The sequence below is a fragment of the Tachysurus fulvidraco genome, chromosome 5, assembly GCF_022655615.1.
Source record: "Tachysurus fulvidraco isolate hzauxx_2018 chromosome 5, HZAU_PFXX_2.0, whole genome shotgun sequence".
Lineage (NCBI taxonomy): Eukaryota > Metazoa > Chordata > Actinopteri > Siluriformes > Bagridae > Tachysurus > Tachysurus fulvidraco.
This window is the reverse complement of record NC_062522.1, coordinates 34,266,280-34,286,279: the sequence shown is the minus strand read 5'-3', so window position 1 is coordinate 34,286,279 and position 20,000 is coordinate 34,266,280. Positions and strand designations below refer to the sequence as shown.

At 44.2% G+C, this 20,000-nt stretch overlaps 1 protein-coding gene across 6 annotated transcripts in view; it reads right to left on the bottom strand.

Moving 5' to 3' along the window:
• Positions 1-20,000, bottom strand: part of myh11a (myosin, heavy chain 11a, smooth muscle) — a 32,921-nt gene that overhangs the window by 2,619 nt on the left and 10,302 nt on the right. For all 6 annotated transcript variants that reach the window (XM_047814214.1, XM_047814215.1, XM_047814216.1 and 3 more), the window contains 31 exons: positions 15,623-15,715; positions 15,459-15,522; positions 14,523-14,621; positions 14,004-14,147; positions 13,736-13,831; positions 13,511-13,629; positions 13,234-13,386; positions 12,765-12,938; positions 11,719-11,892; positions 11,462-11,576; positions 9,565-9,758; positions 8,782-8,903; positions 8,543-8,612; positions 8,216-8,376; positions 7,993-8,101; positions 7,756-7,887; positions 7,415-7,621; positions 7,141-7,278; positions 6,861-6,984; positions 6,590-6,761; positions 4,439-4,651; positions 4,108-4,252; positions 3,774-3,980; positions 3,506-3,610; positions 3,256-3,408; positions 2,728-2,976; positions 2,349-2,561; positions 2,018-2,230; positions 1,731-1,892; positions 881-1,009; positions 1-82 (listed from right to left, as the gene is read on the bottom strand). The exon at positions 1-82 is cut by the window's left edge and continues 7 nt beyond it. In XM_047814214.1, coding sequence (XP_047670170.1) covers positions 1-82; positions 881-1,009; positions 1,731-1,892; positions 2,018-2,230; positions 2,349-2,561; positions 2,728-2,976; positions 3,256-3,408; positions 3,506-3,610; positions 3,774-3,980; positions 4,108-4,252; positions 4,439-4,651; positions 6,590-6,761; positions 6,861-6,984; positions 7,141-7,278; positions 7,415-7,621; positions 7,756-7,887; positions 7,993-8,101; positions 8,216-8,376; positions 8,543-8,612; positions 8,782-8,903; positions 9,565-9,758; positions 11,462-11,576; positions 11,719-11,892; positions 12,765-12,938; positions 13,234-13,386; positions 13,511-13,629; positions 13,736-13,831; positions 14,004-14,147; positions 14,523-14,621; positions 15,459-15,522; positions 15,623-15,715 — 4,531 coding nt within the window. The remainder of the gene's footprint in view (positions 83-880; positions 1,010-1,730; positions 1,893-2,017; positions 2,231-2,348; positions 2,562-2,727; positions 2,977-3,255; positions 3,409-3,505; positions 3,611-3,773; positions 3,981-4,107; positions 4,253-4,438; positions 4,652-6,589; positions 6,762-6,860; positions 6,985-7,140; positions 7,279-7,414; positions 7,622-7,755; positions 7,888-7,992; positions 8,102-8,215; positions 8,377-8,542; positions 8,613-8,781; positions 8,904-9,564; positions 9,759-11,461; positions 11,577-11,718; positions 11,893-12,764; positions 12,939-13,233; positions 13,387-13,510; positions 13,630-13,735; positions 13,832-14,003; positions 14,148-14,522; positions 14,622-15,458; positions 15,523-15,622; positions 15,716-20,000) is intronic.

Below are 20,000 nucleotides of genomic sequence, written 5' to 3'. Positions count from 1 at the left end.
ATGCGTTACTCGCAAGTTCATCAGCCAGTTCATCACGTTCAGCTTCAGCCTGCTTCTTCGCTCGTTCTGCAGCAGCCATGTCCTGGAAACACACACACACACACACACACACACACACACACACACACACACACACACACACACACTGTATGTTACGTGTTGTATATGTGTGTAGTACTGAGTTGTGTGTATATGTGTGTAACAGTGTGTAGTACTGAGTTGTGTGTGTATATGTGTGTACATGTGTGTAGTACTGAGTTGTGTGTGTATATGTGTGTACATGTGTGTAGTACTGAGTTGTGTGTATATGTGTGTAACAGTGTGTAGTACTGAGTTGTGTGTATATGTGTGTAACAGTGTGTAGTACTGAGTTGTGTGTATATGTGTGTAACAGTGTGTAGTACTGAGTTGTGTGTATATGTGTGTAACAGTGTGTAGTACTGAGTTGTGTGTATATGTGTGTAACAGTGTGTAGTACTGAGTTGTGTGTATATGTGTGTAACAGTGTGTAGTACTGAGTTGTGTGTATATGTGTGTAACAGTGTGTAGTACTGAGTTGTGTGTATATGTGTGTAACAGTGTGTAGTACTGAGTTGTGTGTATATGTGTGTACATGTGTGTAGTACTGAGTTGTGTGTATATGTGTGTACATGTGTGTAGTACTGAGTTGTGTGTGTATATGTGTGTAACAGTGTGTAGTACTGAGTTGTGTGTATATGTGTGTAACAGTGTGTAGTACTGAGTTGTGTGTATATGTGTGTACATGTGTGTAGTACTGAGTTGTGTGTATATGTGCGTATATGTGTGTAGTACTGAGTTGTGTGTATATGATGTGTGTAGTTGTGTGTAGTTGTGTGTAGTTGTGTGTAGTTGTGTGCACCTCCTGAAGCTGCATGAGCTCTGCCTCCAGGTTCTTGGACTTCTTTTCACTCTCTTTAGCGGAGGCCAGAATCTCCTCTCGAGCAGCGCGAGCGTCGTCCAGCTCCCTCTGAAAGTCCTTCATCTGAGCCTGAAACGTTCAGCACAGCGTCACACACCATAATCACTTTATACAGGAAGTGTAACAGGAAGTAGTTCCACAGGTGTACAGGAATGAAGTACAAGTAGTTGTAGTAGTGTGTTTGTGTGTAGTAGTGTGTTTGTGTGTTTGTGTGTAGTAGTGTGTTTGTGTGTAGTAGTGTGTTTGTGTGTTTGTGTGTAGTAGTGTGTTTGTGTGTTTGTGTGTAGTAGTGTGTTTGTGTGTAGTAGTGTGTTTGTGTGTTTGTGTGTAGTAGTGTGTTTGTGTGTTTGTGTGTAGTAGTGTGTTTGTGTGTAGTAGTGTGTTTGTGTGTTTGTGTGTAGTAGTGTGTTTGTGTGTAGTAGTTTGGTGTGTAGTAGTGTGTTTGTGTGTTTGTGTGTAGTAGTGTGTTTGTGTGTAGTAGTGTGTTGTGTGTAGTAGTGTGTTTGTGTGTTTGTGTGTAGTAGTGTGTTTGTGTGTAGTAGTTTGGTGTGTAGTAGTGTGTTTGTGTGTTTGTGTGTAGTAGTGTGTTTGTGTGTAGTAGTGTGTTGTGTGTAGTAGTGTGTTTGTGTGTTTGTGTGTTGTAGTGAGATATTAACTGTCTGTCACATCCACAGACAACATGGACCGAGTTTCAAACATGGCCACTTCCAGCTCTCTCTCACACACACACACACACACACACACACACACACACACACACACACACACACACAGACACACACACACACACCTGTAGTTTGCGCAGTTGTTTAATGGCCTCGTCTCTGTTCTTATTGGCCGACTCTATCTGTCCCTCCAGGTCTTTCATGTCTCCCTCCATCTTCTTCTTGGACGCAGCCATGGCGGTTCTCTGCTTTCGCTCGTCCTCCAGCTCAGTCTCCAGTTCTCGCACCTGCAGCAGTCACACACTCAGTATAGCTGCTTTAGAACTTATTGTTATACACATTAATTATGTAAATCCTTCATTAATCCCCAGTGATCAGGATAAAGATATTAAAGTCGTTGTGTGTGTTGGACCTGTTTTATCAGCTGTTTTCTCTTCTCCTCTCCCTGCTCGTCTCGTCCCTGCAGGTCTCGCTCGAACTGTGCTTTAAGTGCTTGCATGTTTACTTCCAGGCGTAGTTTTGCATCCTCAGCAGCCTGCAGCTCATCCTCCAGCTCCTCTAGCTGCGTCTTCATCTCCTCCACCTGCTGCTCCAGACCACGTTTTGACTTCTCGAGCTCATGGACCTGAGAACCACAAACCATAACTTTCACACTATAAGCAGTAATGCAAAGCTTGATGAATGTATTTATGGTAAATTTCCTCCCCCTGGTGGTAACTCAGTGTTACTACAGCGATACACACATTCTTGCCCACGTCATCTTTGGAGCTGATTAGGTCCTCCATTTCAGCCCGTAAGGCTTTGTTGGCTCTCTCAAGTTCCTCGCGTGTGTCCTGAGCCTCCTCCAGTGCCCTTGCCAGTGACAGTGCCTTTGTCTCCTTCTCTCGTGCCTCTGCCTCGGCCCGGTCCCTCTCGTCTGCATATTTACATGACACACTCTTCTCCTCTGCAAGCATCTGAACACATTTCAAACAATCCAAGTGTGTTAGTGTAAAAGACACACTCTCTCTCTCTCACACACACACACACACACATTCACACACACACTCACACTCACACACACACACACACACACACACACACACACACACACACACACACACACAAACACAGACAGCAGACCTGGTCAAACTTCTTTTGCTTCTTTTCGAGGTTGGAGACAAGCTGTCTTTGGTTGTCCAGGTCCATCAGAATGTCCTCCAGCTCCTGCTGCAGTCTGTTCTTGGTCTTCTCTAGCTTATCGTAGGCAGCAGACTTCTCCTCCAGCTGGGTGTTTGATGCTTCTAGGTCTTTCTGCAGACGTTTCTTCCCTTCCTCCAGCAGCTCCACGTTTCCTGACATCTCATCCAGCTTCTTTTTAAAGTCTGACAACTGGAACACAGAACGTCACAAAAAATGTGAGACACTTTTGAATTCTCCAATTCTCATCTCACTTCTCATCTCCCTCCATCCTTCTGTTCACTTTACTGCCATGTTTTGTCTTTCTGCTGTCTTCTGTGCTTGGCCTTACTTCATGGGTCCACTGAATGCAAAGTGCTTTGATTTTTACCCCCTTGTCTCTGTGCTGTACGACTTCATTGTCTGTTGTTAGAGTGTGATGTGTGATACTAAAGGGTGGATACAGTATGATGGTGTAGGTGATGATCTGACCTGGATGTTAAGGGTGGAGACATGTCTCTCGACATTCCTCTTGGCCTCAGTTTCTTCTTCCAGCTGCTCCTGTAGGCCGTTCCTCTCATCCTCCATCTGACGTAGTTTAGTGGAGAACTGTAGTTTCTGACGCGTCTCTTCAGCCAGCAGCTCCTAAACACACGCACAAGGGTCAGTATTAGGCTTTGTGTGTGTGTGTGTGTGTGTGTGTGTGTGTGTGTGTGTGTGTGTGTGTGTGTGTGTCTCAGACCTGTGTGTCTTGGAGCTGAGAGCTCAGACTAGATATGTCCTTATTCAGTTTAATGTTCTTCCCCTCAGCATCGTTTAGCAGGTTGGTGACACTCTCCAGCTCCACCTGCAAAAACACACTTCCTCATTACTGAGCATTTCACCACCTGAACTCTGCTCAGTTAGAAGTTCTCTATATACACTGTTTCTGTGGATCTTGGCCTGCTTCATGTGTTTATAATAAACAGGTAATGAGGACGTGATGGTGCTGGACTGTGGATGTGACTCACAGAGATTTTTGAGACTCTGTCTCCAAGCTCTGCTTTCTGTTTCTCACTGTCGTTGAAGCGAGACTGCAGATCTGCTAATTGTCCCTCTACTTTCTTCCTTTTGTGCTCCACATCTTGCTTGGCCTGAGAGAGTGAGCGGATCTCCACAGTAAGCTCTGATGTCTCCTTCTCCAAAGCCTGTTTTGACTTCTCCAAGTTTATCTTCACCTACAAGCAGGATATTACAGTACAAAAGTAGCTATGAGGATTGAGCTGATACTGTAAGGGGATGGATCACGAATGTCAAAGGAACTCATGGGAAATGTTCTAAACAGGTGTGAAGCAGGTCTCATACCCTCTTGGCCTGTTCCAGCTGTTCTGTGAGCTCCTCCACAGCCTGTGTGTGTTTCTGTCTCATCTCTTGCACCTGAGCCTCATGGTTTCGACTCTCCTCCTCTATTGCCTTCTTCAGCAGGTTCACTTCCTGTTCACGCTTTGCCCTGTAGAAAATACCACGCTGTGATGTGAGACAAAACAAAAAGAACAATATATCCAACTCGCAAAAGCACAGTCATTTTGGTCTGGGTTGCAGTGCATTCTGGGTAAGCTGCACCTCCAGGTTAGCATCGATTTATTATTTAGAGATTAATGATATAACAGTGAATAGCTGATAACGCTGCACTAACCTGAGCTCCTGCTGTGTGGCTGTGGTGTCCAGCGTGTCCTCCAGCTCAGACTTTAGAGCCTCCAGCTCCTCCCCCAGGTCTCTCTTAGTTTTCTCTGCTTTGTTCCGGGCAGCTCGTTCAGAGTCCAGGTCCTCCTGCAGGTCTGAGATGATGCCCTCTAGCTCACGGATTTTCTTCAACGCATTATTCTTTTGCGCCGTCTCGTCCTCCAGCCTGTAAACACAACTGATGACTTTAGAACTAGGTTTCCTTTCCTCAGTTACTTGTTTATTATTACAGACAAATCTGTCTCATTTCCAGTTAGTAGGGAACAGGCTATAGGACAGGGAGTAGGGGACAGGGAGTAGGGGACAAAGTGTAGGGGACAGGCTATAGGACAGGGAGTAGGGGACAGAGAGTAGGGGACAGGGTGTAGTTGAAAGGGAGTAGGGGACAGGGAGTAGGGGACAGGGAGAAGGGTCCTGGGAGTAGAGGAAAGGGAGTAGGAGAAAGGGAGCAGGGGACAGAGAGTAGGGGTCATGGTTCTGGGAGTAGGGGACAGAGAGTAGGGGTCAGGGAGTAGGTCTCAAGGAGTAAGGGACAGAGAGTAGGGGACAGGGAGTAGAGGAAAGGGAGTAGGAGAAAGGAAGCAGGGGACAGAGAGTATGGGTCAGGGTTCTGGGATTAGGGGGACAGGGAGTAGGTCTCAGGGAGTAGAGGACAGGGAGTAGGTCTCAGGGAGTAGGGGACAGAGAGTAGGGGACAGGGAGTAGGTCTCAGGGAGTAGGGGACAGAGAGTAGAGGACAGAGTGTAGGAAAAAGGGAGTAGGGGAAAGAAAGGAATGGGGTAGAGAGGAGAAAGGAGTAGGAGATAGAGAGTAGTGGACAGGGAGTAGGGGTTAGGGAGTAGGAGAAAGGGCATAGGGGACAGAGAGTGTGGGACAGGGAGTAGGAGAAAGGGGGTAGGGGACAGAGAGTAGGGGACATGGAGTGGGGACAGGGAGTAGGGGACAGAGAGTAGGGGACAGAGAGTAGGGGACAGGGAGTAGAGGAAAGGGAGTAGGAGAAAGGAAGCAGGGGACAGAGAGTATGGGTCAGGGTTCTGGGATTAGGGGGACAGGGAGTAGGTCTCAGGGAGTAGAGGACAGGGAGTAGGTCTCAGGGAGTAGGGGACAGAGAGTAGGGGACAGGGAGTAGGAGATAGAGAGTAGTGGACAGGGAGTAGGGGTTAGGGAGTAGGAGAAAGGGCATAGGGGACAGAGAGTGTGGGACAGGGAGTAGGAGAAAGGGAGTAGGGGACAGAGAGTAGGGGACAGGGAGTGGGAGAAAGGGAGTATGGGACAGAGAGTAGGGGACAGGGAGTGGGGACTGGGAGTAGGGGACAGGGAGTAGGGGACAGGGAGTGGAGACAGAGAGTAGGGGACAGAGAGTAGGGGACATGGAGTGGGGACAGGGAGTAGGGGACAGAGAGTAGGGGACAGGGAGTTGAGGAAAGGGAGTAGGAGAAAGGGGGCAGGGGACAGAGAGTATGGGTCAGGGTTCTGGGAGTAGAGGGACAGGGAGTAGGTCTCAGGGAGTAGGGGACAGGGAGTAGGGGACAGTGAGTAGGGGACAGGGAGTAGGTCTCAGGGAGTAGGGGACAGAGAGTAGGGGACAGTGAGTAGGGGACAGAGTGTAGGAAAAAGGGAGTAGGGGAAAGAAAGGAATAGGGGTCAGGGAGTAGGAGATAGAGAGTAGTGGACAGGGAGTAGGGGTTAGGGAGTAGGAGAAAGGGCATAGGGGACAGAGAGTGTGGGACAGGGAGTAGGAGAAAGGGAGTAGGGGACAGAGAGTAGGGACAGGGAGTGGGACAGGGAGTAGGGGACAGAGAGTAGGGGACAGAGATTAGGGGACAGGGAGTGGGGACTGGGAGTAGGGGACAGGGAGTGGGGACAGAGAGTATGGGACAGAGAGTAGGGGACAGGGAGTGGGGACAGGGAGTAGGGGACAGGGAGTGGGGACTGGGAGTAGGGGACAGAGAGTAGTGGACAGGGAGTAGGAGAAAGCGAGTGGGGAGAGGGAGTAGGGGACAGGGAGTAGGGGACAGGGAGTAGGGGACAGAGAGTAGTGGACAGAGAGTAGGGGACAGGGAATAGGGGACAGGGAGTTAGGGGACAGGTGTGAGTGTGTCACCGTGCTAGTGCAGTCTGTAGCTCCTCCTCCTTCCTAGCGAGCTGAGCCTTTAACTCTGCGATCTGCGCCTGCAAGTCTGCAATCTGTTCCTGTAAGTCGTTTGACTCCGCCTCCAGCTTCCTCTTCAGCTTGTCCAGCTCTTGACGTGTCTTTTCTTCTTTCTTTAAACGCACTGTAGGTCAACAGTCAACACCACAAATTAGCATTAGCAATATTTATTATTATTATTATTATTATTATTATTATTATTATTCGTGTTCATTCTGCACACCTTCCAGTTCTGAAATCATGGACTCGTGCTTGTTCTTAAGCTTGGTCAGGTTTTTAGATTTCTCCTCTTCTTCAGCCAGATTAGCACTAAAATCGGCAACACGCTCCTCTAACAGCTTCCTCTCCTACACACACACACACACACACACACACACACACACACACACACACACACAAGTAAGAAAACTGTCTACATACACTGCCATAAAAATGTTCATCACTGGGGCTGAATTCAGGCATAACAGGAAGTAGAACAGCATTTGTATGGGATGTAAATCCACCTTCAGAAGTTTGTTGTTGTGGTCCTCCATCACCAGCAGGTCGTCCTCCAGTTTCTTGATCTTTCCCTCACAAGTGACCTTCTCCAGCTGAAGCTTTTGTCGTGCATCCTCCTCTTCCTCTAGGTGTTCCTCCAGTTCCTAAATGCAGTACCATCATTACCATCACCCATACACACTAGGATACACTCCTGCATGATCTAAACACCTGGACACCCCAGCATCACCATAAGCTCTGTCACAAAACACATAAGTTCACTATATCAGTGTAACACACCTGGATCTGCTGCTGCATCTTCTTCTTGTCAACCTGCAGGGTGGCACTCCGCTCCTCCTCCTCCTCCAGGCGTGCTTCCATTTCATGAAGGATCTCCTCCAGCTCCTGCTTCTTAGCGGCTAAACGTACTCGCATCTCCTCCGCCTCGGCATAAAGCTCAGTCTCAGCCTGAAGCTGCTCCTGCAGAGTGTTCCTCTCCTCCACCAGCTAAATAAAACATCAGTAACATCAGTAAGAATCTATTACAGCAGAAGTGAAAACAGTTAAACTGTGTAACAAATGTCCATCCATCCAGGACAGGTGTCTCTGACTATCTGACCTGTAACTGATCAACTCCTCACCTGTGTGTGTTTCAGCGTAATATCTTTTAGCTCTGTCTCATACTTCTGTGCTGAATCTTTGGCTTTCTGAAGCTCCTCCTCTTTGAGACCTAGCTCCTCCTCTTGACGTGTCACCTGGAGTAGAGGCTTTACCTGTAAAAAGGAAACCCTCTCACCCTTAGCTAAGGCAATCTGTTGGTCCTTCAGTAAACTCACTTGTACATTCAGATTCATTATAAACACACACTGGTGTCTGACCTTAGTGAAGAGTCTCCACCACTGCCAGTTCCTGAGCTTCAGATAAGCAGCACAGTTCCTCTGGATCACTCGCATCGCTGTGAGCTGCTGCTGACGCTTAGCAAATGCCCTGAACACACACACACACACACACACACACACACACACACACACACACACAGTAAGTATAACTCAAACCTGTGTTCTAGACACTCTGACAATGTGTGGTGGGTGTGGTCTTTACTTTCTGGCAAGGAAGCCACGGGCCTGAGCCTGGAAGGCGATAATAATGACAGTGATCTTGAGGTCGCGCTCCTCCTCCAGCTGAGCCAGGACCCCAGTCCTGAAAAAAATCTTACTCTGTCCAATCCGGTACAGGTTAGGGTCTAAGTCCAGATGCTTAATCTACAACAGAATGAAGGATAAGTGTAGCACTGCTGATGATTCATAAAGGATAATAAAGGATAAGAAATATAAATAAGCATAATAAAGGATTAATAAAGTCATGGATCTATATTCAGTAGTTTGATCTTATACAGACTACTGAATAAACTAAACTGAATAAACTCACCATCAGGATGCAGGCCTGTTTTCCATCCATGAAGCCCTTTGGAATGGCATTGGCTGCCAAAATCTCATACCTGCACATCACGATGCGATAATAAGGTATAAGGCAAAGTATAAAGGTGCAATTATTTATATGTTAATAATTAAATTATTAGTTATTTATACAATAGTCAAATCGTGTGTGTGTGTGTGTGTCTGCATGTGTGTGTGTGTGTGTGTGTGTGTGTGTGTGTGTGTGTGTACCTCTGTCTGAACTCCTGGAAGACGATGCGGTTGGGGAAACCCTGTCTGCAGATCCTGATTCCCTCCAACACACCGTTACACCTGAGCTGCTCCAGAACCAGGTGAGCATCAAGCTTACCTGCCTGTGCATCACACACACACACACACACACACACACACACACACACACACACTGACAAAGCTCAGCATAATAATAATAATAATAATAATAATAATAATAATAATAATAATAATAATAATAATTAATTGTACATATCTACACTTTTTCACACCGTACTTCTGCCATCTTTTAGAACCTTTATATTAGATATTTTTCTTTTCTAGTTCTCTGTAAGTAAATTCTGAATTATATTAATTCTTTTTTTTCTTCTCCTGAGTAGTAAATAATTTCCCTGCATATTGTACTTTGGATCGTATGTGTGAGTTCTTCTGCCAAATGCCTTAAACTGAATTAGAATTACATTTGTAGTTTAAATTTGCCTCTTTAAATGTTATAAATAAAATGCCCATAATACTGATCATGTGCTGAATCTGTCCTCATCTGGTACTAAACCAGACCGTACTAAACCAGTCCGTACTAAACCAGTCCGTACTAAACCAGTCCTTACTAAACCAGTCCGTACTAAACCAGTCCGTACTAAACCAGACCATACTAAACCAGACCATACTAAACCAGTCCGTACTAAACCAGTCCGTACTAAACCAGTCCACAGTCATCTGGCCCTGACCCTTTGTGTGAGATGGTCATTCTGTGGCTGTTCCATGCAGTGCGAGAGAACACACCCTTTTCTCATGATTAGGGATGATGCAGCGGACGAAGTTGGGCTGTGTGTTGTGGAGCGTGGTCATCAGTTTAGTCAGAGACTCTTTGTAGAGCTGACCGACAGTACGGAACATTCCTTTCTTTGTTTTAGAGGAACTTGGCATGGAGCTGTCTGACATCTTCGCAATTGTCTCCAATCCCACCACACGGTCCGCTAGAGATGGAGAGAAGAGATGGAAGGAGGGAAGAGATGGAAGGAGGGAAGAGATGGAAGGACGGAATTCTCTTAATGTATAAAACTTGTCTAAATACTGCAAAGTTAATACATTTTGGAACTGATGAAATTAGTCACAGATTTGTGGTGAAACTGAAAATCTGATAAACTTCTAACTGCAACAAATTAAAGAATTGAGTCTGAACTTTTATGTTCACACTTTGGGGATGTAAAAGGGTCAGGGCTAGGGTCAGGGTTGGGGTCAGGGTTAGGGTCAGGATTAGGTTTAGGAGTTGGGGTTGGGGTTAGGGTTAGGGTTAGGGTTAGGTTTAGGAGTTAGGGTTAGGGTTAGGAGTTGGGGTTGGGGTTAGGGTTAGGAGTTAGGGTTAGGGGTTAGGGTTGGGGTTAGGGTTAGGTTAGGGAATATTCATCTCTACTCCCGAAGGAGTAGAGGAAGCACAGGCACAGACTCTTATTGATTTTTCAAGGATATTATAATACCTCTATACACTTATTCCACTATTAAACCAAAAACAATTAAGTGAAGGAAAAAAAAGAGGAATATTCTTAAATAAGGAGTGGGCCCAAGTCCAATTCTAAATAAGGAACTGGGTTCTGGTTTGGGGTGGGAATAGGGGGCTAGGTAATAGTTGGGGGTAAGGAAAGGAATGGGGGACTGGGTTATAGTTAGGGGTGGGAATAGGAGAAGAGGACTGGGTTGTAGTGGGGAGTAAGGATTGGAATAGGGGACTGGATTGTGTTTGGGGTGTGGATAGGAATGGGGCACTGGATTATGGAAAGGGGTTAGGGTAGGAATAGGGGACTGGGTTATGGTTAGGGGTCAGGATAGGAATGGGGGACTGGGTTGTGGTAAGGGGGCAGGATAGGAATAGGGGATTGGGTTATGGTTAGGGGTGAGGATAGGAGTGGGGGACTGGGTTGTGGTTAGGGGGCAGGATAGGAATAAGGAACTAGGTTATGGTTAGGGGTCAGGATGGGAATGGGGGACTGGGTTAGGGGTTAGGACAGGAGTAGGGGATTGGGTTATGTTAAGAGATAGGATGGAAATAGGGGACTAGGTTATGGTTAGGGGTCAGGATAGGAATGGGGGACTGGGTTGTGGTTTAGGGGCAGGATAGGAATAAGGACCTAGGTTATGGTTAGGGGTGAGGATAGGAGTGGGGGACTGGGTTGTGGTTAGGGGGCAGGATAGGACTAGGGAACTAGGTTATGGTTAGGGGTCAGGATGGGAATGGGGGACCGGGTTATGGTTAGGGATGAGGATAGGAGTGGGGAACTGAATTATGGTAAGGGGTTAGGATAGGAATAGGGGATTGGGTTATGTTAAGGGATAGGATGGGAATAAGGGACTGGGTTATGGTAAGGGGTCAGGATAGGAATGGGGGACTGGGTTGTGGTTTAGGGGCAGGATAGGAATAGGGAGCTAGGTTAGGTTGGGGGTCAGGATGGGAGTGGGGGACAGGGTTATGGTTAGGGGTAAGGATATGAGTGGGGGACTGGGTTATAGTAGGGGACTGGGTTGTGGTTCCGGGTAAGGATAGGATTGGGGGACTAGGGTTAGGGTTAGGGTTAGGGTCAAGGTTAGGATTAGGGTTGGGGTTAGGGTCAGGGTCGGTGTTAGGGTTAGGTTTAGGAGTTAGGGTTAGGTTTAGGAGTTGGGGTCAGGGTTAGGGTTAGCTCACCATCCTTCCACAGATCCTGCACAAAGGTACTGGATGAGTTGTTGAGCAATGCGGTGACATTATCATTCAGAGGGTCCATATTCTTTGTCAGCCATGCTACAGCGTTATAGTCCACCTGTAACACACACACACACACACACACACACACACACACACACACACACACACACACTAGATGTAAAATTTCACACAGGGTATTGTGGGCTTCTAAATTGCACATAAAGGAAAGCCACAGAACCAGTGATTGCTCTACTCACCCGACCAGCATAGTGCAGCACAGAGAAGACGGTTTTGTCCTTCAGCTGTTTGGGTTTGGTGAATTTCAAATGATTGGCATGTTGGTTTGTGAGCTTCTCTACAAACGACACGTCTGTGGCTTTAGGGAACCAACACTCCTCATCCAGCAGGGCCAAAATACCTGGGGGGTTAGTCTGTACTCAACACACACACACACACACACACACACAGGTTACTAAAGAGGTGAATTAGTTTAACTAATCACTGAAACACTGGATGTTACTAAATGTGATGAATATAAGTTTCTTGCTGTGACATGTTTATTGTTACACTGTAATGTCTTGTATAGTTTGTCTGCACTGTCTTTTGTCCTGACTGTCTTGTGTCCCACACTGTCTTCTTGTCTTGTGTCCCATACTGTCTTCTTGTCTTGTGTCTCACACTGTCTTCTTGTCTTGTGTCCCACACTGTGTACACCAGGTTGTACAGATACACTTTATGTGACTAACTTACTCCAGTCCTTATCTCTGTGCTGTTCTCTGTAGCTCCCTGGTCCTGGGGGACGTCGTGTCATGTCACTGTGTACTGTGTCACATATATATGGTGTAAATGACCATAAGAGCTTCTCTCTTGACCAAGCCACCTCTGAACAAGGCCATTAACCCCCAATTAACCCTTTACCCTCAAGAAGGGCATCTGCCAAATGCCATAAATAGAACAGAACATACACTAACACAAGGCTGTTGTTCACCACTATGGGAGTGCAGAGATCCATCTCAAAATGTTCTGATGTATTTTTACTCATTTTCTGTCACTAACTTCTGCTCTGTTTTAAACATCTGGTGATATTAGAAGCCTACAGTGACTAATGCTGTACTTTCACTTTATTTGTAAAGCACTTTTAACAGTGGACAAACACACAGTGTTACAGCACACTCTAGGTGAAGCTCTTTCTTTTCCATCTTAAACCCTGCACTACATGAACTCTTAGTCATTGTCCTCATAATGACTTTGGTCAGTGTGTGACACATTTCTGTCCAACATGAAGATATCAACACACACTGACCGGCCTCTCGATGAGCTCGATGCAGGGCTGCAGGTCGAGACCGAAGTCGATGAAGTTCCACTCGATGCCCTCGCGCTGATACTCCTCCTGCTCCAGGATGAACATGGTGTGGTTGAAGAGCTGCTGCAGCTTCTCGTTAGTGTAATTAATACACAGCTGCTCAAACGAGTTGTCCTGCAGAGCAATTATCATAACCGTTAATCTCACCACTTAGTAATCATTTCTGATTTATCACAATGTTGTGAGAATCCAAAACATTAGGCAATAGATTTCAGAGGATGTTTTAGAGTCTTCAGTAAAAGTCTTATAATCATTATTTTAAAATGTATTTCTCTGTTTTTCTAAACAGAAGATCATTAAAAAGGAATTCCACATGACAGATATTTTAGTCCAGTTTGATATTGTAAACTGTGATCAACATGTGAATGTAGTGAAAGTGATGATGTCATTCCCCTAAAACCTCTCACACCTCGAAGATCTCGAAGCCAGCGATGTCTAAGATGCCGAGAAAAGATGCTCCTTGACGTTTGGTTTTATCCAGAGCTTTGTTAACACGAGAAAGAATCCAGCGGAACAAACGCTCATACGTTGCCTTTGCTAAAGCCTCCACAGCAAAATCAGCCTACACACACACACACACACACACACACACATAAACATAACGCAAGATGTATTTAATAGCATTTGTTCTATAATCTGAAGACTAGAATGACTGCCCCGTGCTGGTAACAGTGTGGTGCTGCTACCTGCTCTTTGGTCTGAGCTTTCTGTACGACCTCTCGGCCGACTTTAATGCGTGGCGTCAGGATGGCGCGAGTGAAATCGGTCACGTTGATGCCTGACAGGTGACAGACCTTCTGTGCAGCTGTGGGACAGACATGATCTTGTCATTTTGTACTAACTTTCAGCTTCTGTTTTTATTGTAAAAATCTCATGAAGTTACAGAAGTGTGTTTTGGTGTGAACTCTGACCGGTGTTGTCAGGCATGGTGGCCTGTTCCTGGTTCCTCTCTTTCTTAAACTCGATGTTGCCAAGCTGCAGCACTGTGGACACCACCTTCAGGATTCCTGATCAGTAAACACATCACACCCTAATTTACATTCAGCTTACAAAAACATATTTATAACTTTCATCTCTTGTCATGTTGCTCGAGGAAACGTCCTTAGATTTTACAGTCAATCCTCTTTTATCTCAATTTTTTAAAAATCTCCATGGCAACGCTTTCCATTGGTTTGTTACCTATTCTTTCCTCTTCTGTTAAGCCCATGATGGTCATTGCCTCCATTGTTTCATCGTACATCTCATCGTCCTGATTACCCGGGACCTGGACATGTCCTGCTACCAGGAAGCGGTAGTTATTGAAGTTCTCCAGCAGAAGTTCCTCTGGGGAAAGATAGGAAAGACCACATGATGAAGAGCAAGGAGAATGAGCACACCATCCACCCCACTGTGTGCTGACATACACACTCCTCAAGAGTGTCTTTTTGTGAAAGATCTATGAGCCACTGGACTGTTCAGACTGTCATAATATCAGGACTGCCAGGAAGATGATAAACACGCCCACTCTCTATTCTGGATACGCCCACGCTCAATGTTAAATACACCCACTCTCCACCCACAAATACCCCCAATTAATCCCAACCATGACCACCCCCCACCAGCCCCACTAACACCCTCACCCACCCCAGACTAACTGGGATAAGGTCTTGATAAGAGCCGAAATGTCACAACCGTAATAATGTGCACTAGTTTAGTTACCCCGCAGTTTCTCCTTGGCTCCTGCCACCATGTAGTAGAAGATATGGAAAGCTCTCTCTGTTTTGGCCTGTCGGATACAGCGAGACTTCTCCAGCAGGTCTGAAGCTGAGCTCAGGAAACACAGTTAGTGTGTGGGATGTTCTTTATGGGGTACACAGGTGTACTGGTCTTTAGTACACAGGTGTACTGGTCTTTAGTACACAGGTGTACTGGTCTTTAGTACACAGGTGTACTGGTCTTTAGTACACAGGTTTACTGGTCTTTAGTACACAGGTTTACTGGTCTTTAGTACTCAGGTTTACTGGTCTTTACTGGTATGTGGTGTGTGTGTGTGTGTGTGTGTGTGTGTGTGTGTGTGTGTGTGTGTGTGTGTACAGTATGTGGTGTGTGTGTGTGTGTGTGTGTGTGTGTGTGTGTGTGTGTGTGTGTGTGTGTGTGTGTGTGTGTGTGTGTGTGTGTGTACAGTATGTGGTGTGTGTGTGTGTGTATGTGTGTGTGTGTGTGTGTGTGTGTGTGTATGTGTACAGTATGTCGTGTGTGTGTATGTGTGTGTGTGATGTGTACAGTATGTGGTGTGTGTGTATGTGTGTGTGTGTGTGTGTGTGTATGTGTGTGTGGTGTGTGTGTGATGTGTGTTTGAGTGTGTGTGTGTGTGTGTGTTTGAGTGTGTGTGTGTATTGTGTGTTTGGTTTGATGTGTGTGTTGTGTTTTAATTGTTTTTTTTTGTTTGTTTGTGTATTGTTTTTTTTGGTTTTGTTTTTTTATTTTTTTTTATTATTAATTTTTTTTTTTTTTTTTTTATTATTTTTTTTTTTTTTTTTTTTTTTTTAATATTTTTTTTTTTTTTTTTTTTTTTTTTTTTTTTTTTTTTTTTTTTTTTTTTTTTTTGTTTTTTGTTTTTTTTTTTTGTGTGTGTGTTTGAGTGTATAAGGATACAGGTTTCGATATTTGCCCCGACGATGTAGCCGGTTACATCAAAGTTAATCCTGATGAATTTACCCTGTGGAAGAAGCAGAGGAATAACAGGATGTTGAATGATGTCACTGAGTTTTACTTCCTGTCTGCTGAAGGAAGTGAACACTGTAAAGGCAGAAACTCACAAATCTTGAAGAATTGTCATTCTTAATGGTCTTGGCGTTACCAAATGCCTCCAGAATAGGATTGGCCTGCAGAAGCTGCTTCTCCAGCTCCCCCTACAGGCAGGATAGAGAACACCGGGTAAACATCATCAGTCACACACCCACACAGGCGTGCACGCAGCCCGGCATGTTTACAGCAGAAACTTCCTGTTAGTCTGATTCCTCTGTAAACGTCCACAATCAGATGGAGAATGTGATGCTCCATCAGACAAACGTCTGTAACTCAGGAGATAAAGCAGCTTTACAGAGTGTGGCATTAATGAGCTCCCAACAGTCAGCAGGAGACAATCTGTGTTCTTATGGAAAGGGTTAGTAAACTGATAGAAGTGTCGCTGACTAAGTCACTGAGTCACTAAGTCACTGAGTCACTGAGTCACTGAGTCACTAAGTCACTGAATCACTGAGTCACTGAGTCACTAAGTCACTGAATCACTGAATCACTGAGTCACTGAATCACTGAATCACTGAGTCACTGAATCACTGAGTCACTGAGTCACTGAGTCACTAAGTCACTGAATCACTGAATCACTGAGTCACTGAATCACTGAGTCACTGAATCACTGAATCACTGAGTCACTGAGTCACTAAGTCACTAAGTCACTAAGTCACTGAATCACTGAGTCACTAAGTCACTGAGTCACTGAGTCACTAAGTCACTAAGTCACTGAGTCACTGAATCACTGAGTCACTGAGTCACTAAGTCACTGAGTCACTGAGTCACTAAGTCACTGAGTCACTGAGTCACTGAGTCACTAAGTCACTGAATCACTGAATCACTGAGTCACTGAGTCACTGAGTCACTAAGTCACTGAGTCACTGAGTCACTGAGTCACTGAGTCACTAAGTCACTGAGTCACTGAGTCACTAAGTCACTAAGTCACTGAGTCACTGAGTCACTAAGTCACTGAATCACTAAGTCACTGAGTCACTAAGTCACTGAATCACTAAGTCACTGAGTCACTGAGTCACTAAGTCACTGAGTCACTGAGTCACTAAGTCACTGAGTCACTAAGTCACTGAATCACTAAGTCACTGAGTCACTAAGTCACTGAGTCACTGAGTCACTAAGTCACTGAGTCACTGAGTCACTAAGTCACTGAGTCACTGAGTCACTGAGTCACTAAGTCACTGAGTCACTGAGTCACTGAGTCACTAAGTCACTGAGTCACTAAGTCACTGAATCACTAAGTCACTGAGTCACTAAGTCACTGAGTCACTAAGTCACTGAGGCACTAAGTCACTGCGTCACTGAGTCACTAAGTCACCGAGTCACTCAGTCACTGAGTCACTAAGTCACTGAGTCACTAAGTCACTGAGTCACTAAGTCACTGCGTCACTGAGTCACTAAGTCACTGAGTCACTCAGTCACCGAGTCACTGAGTCACTAAGTCACTGAGTCACTGTAGATAAATTATAGGTTTATATTGAAATAAAAAATGAAGCCGGTTTGATTTGCAGTAATGACTTGAGCTTGTTCTAACTGCTGGGCTTTACATGGCTCCTGCTGCAGAGGGACGAGGACAAAGGAAGGAAACTTTAACACATGAATCAATCAGATGGGATTTATTATTAACTCCGCTGTGCTGCGTGAGAGACTCACCCTGATATCAGAGAGGAAAGAGAAAAGGGCGATGTGTACCCAAGAGAGGGGAGAGAGCCGGAGGGGTGGAGGACACCAGAAACATCAGACACTAACAGAAATAAAAAGAGACACGGAGCAGGAGAACAGGAAATAAGGAAAGATGAGAGAGAGAGAGAGAGAGAGAGAGAGAGAGAGAGAGAGAGAGAGAGAGACAGAGAGAGACAGAGAGAGACAGGCAGAGAGAGAGAGAGACACAGAGAGAGACAGGCAGAGAGAGAGGGGGAGAGGGAGAGAGAGAGACAGACAGAGAGAGAGAGAGAGAGAGAGAGAGAGAGAGAGAGCTCGCGATCAGAGAGAGAGCGACTCGATCAGTCATCTCTGACTGTCGCTACTCTCTCTCCGTCTCTCACTCTCGACTCCACCACAGACCACACTCCCCACAGAAGAGACCCAACAGCAAATAGCAGCGACATTCCTCTATATACTCTATTGTATAGCTAGACCAGACATATATTACATATAGCTACAGTCAGATAGATGATGACACAGAGTATATACATCAGAGATATATTGATATATATATATAACAGACTCTAGATATAGCAGATAGAGATCTAGAGATATAGAGATATATATATATAGATAGAGAGATATACTATGAGATACTTCTCATATATATATAATATTCACACACATATCTATACATTCATATCTACTAATTTTTATATTTATATATAGCTATCGACGTATATCATATCTATAGAGATATATATATATATATATCTATATATATGATCTCATAGACAGGCATATAGATATGTTGTATATTTATATATATAGATCACATATACAGCAATCTCATCTATAGATATATATATATATATATATATATATATATATATATATATATATATATACAACATGCATATATATATACAATAGTCAGATAGCTATATTATAAGAATATATACATACATATATATATATATTAGTAGTTTTTGTAATATATATGACCTATCCATACTATGATATACTATATATATATATATATATATATATATATATACAATTCATATATATATATATACATATATATATATATATACATATGATATATATACATCTTCCATATATATTATATATCACCTTCATCATATATATATATATATATATATATATATATATATCTACATCATCGATAATATCACTACCTACACAACATTCATATATACTATACTTTCTATATACTATTCTACAGTCATCTACTATATTTTGTATATCTTTATATATACTATCAACTACATATATATCTATATATATCTATGATATATAGATATGATATATATATATACATTCATCTATATATTTATATATAGACAACATAGATACATATATATATATATATGTGTCTATTTATATATATACCTACATTATATATATATATATATAATATATCTCTCATAATCTCATATATGCTCTACTATATCATACTACTCCTCTCACATCTCTCTCGCTCTACTCTCCTCTCTCTCTCTCTATCCTTCAGCTCTCCTCTCTCGCTCTCTCATCTCTCATATCTCTCTCTCTTCCTCGATATATACAGGCGTAGATAGAGAGAGCTAGAGAGAGAGACATGTCATCAGAGAGAGCGTTGAGAGATGACAGATACATCATACGAGAGAGAGTATACCCTACATATACAAAGAGAGAGAGAGAGAGAGAGAGATATGATGAAAAAATGTGCACTATTGTGACTACACCCTCTACCAAACTGTCTCTGTCTCTCTCTCTCTTTCTCGCTCTCACACACACACACACACACACACACACACACACACACACACACACACACACACACACACACACACACACACACACAGTGTGTGTTCTGCATGTGTTGTATTCCTGATGCTCATTAACACTATTATGCATTATAAACTACAGTACAAACAGAAGGAGTTATAACCTGTGTGATTAATGTGTGTGACAGGAAATGACTTCCAGTCCAACAGGAAGAACACTCTCATGCTCACAAACCAGGTGACACTGTTTCAGTGCCAGTGTATCGCTGACAGTGAAAGAGTTTAATCTCAGATGGGGGAAAGACATCTGTCCATCACACCATTTTACAGATTAAGATTTCTTTTAAGATGACAGTTTTAAGATAAAATCAGCAATTTTCCTTGTGTGTCCCTCCATGTAAGACTTTCTCACACTCATCACGCTGTGAGTGGCGTCCGGGGGCTGGATATAAGGTGAACAACATGGTGCTGACAGTGAGAAGCGTCCACAGTCGTCCTGCTCAGTGTTCAGCTCTCTGACTGACCCTCAGACGGAGACGAGTGTGTGTGAACCTGAACACCACACACACATCATCTGTACACACCTTTTACACCTCATCTACATTTTATTCTGCGTTACTGAGACCAGAGACAAGGATGACGTTTCCTTTACAAACACTTTACAGACAGAACACAATCTTTACCAAAGCGTTTGTTCAGACAGATAATGTGTAAGTGATCAAGGCAACTGAGAACCAAACCTAAACCCATCTGAAGCTGCTGTCAACATGTCTGTGTTGTATTTTTACATGAGACACTGTCCATTTTGTGCCCTATCATGTCCTTGATGGCGACGCCACCGTCCCCTGAACTGTTGAAAATTGTTCTGCAGCCACTAGATGGCGTCAATGTTGACTTGACTTCTGCTCTCAGCTGCTGTCATGTTGTCCACCATATATACAGTCATTAGAACATG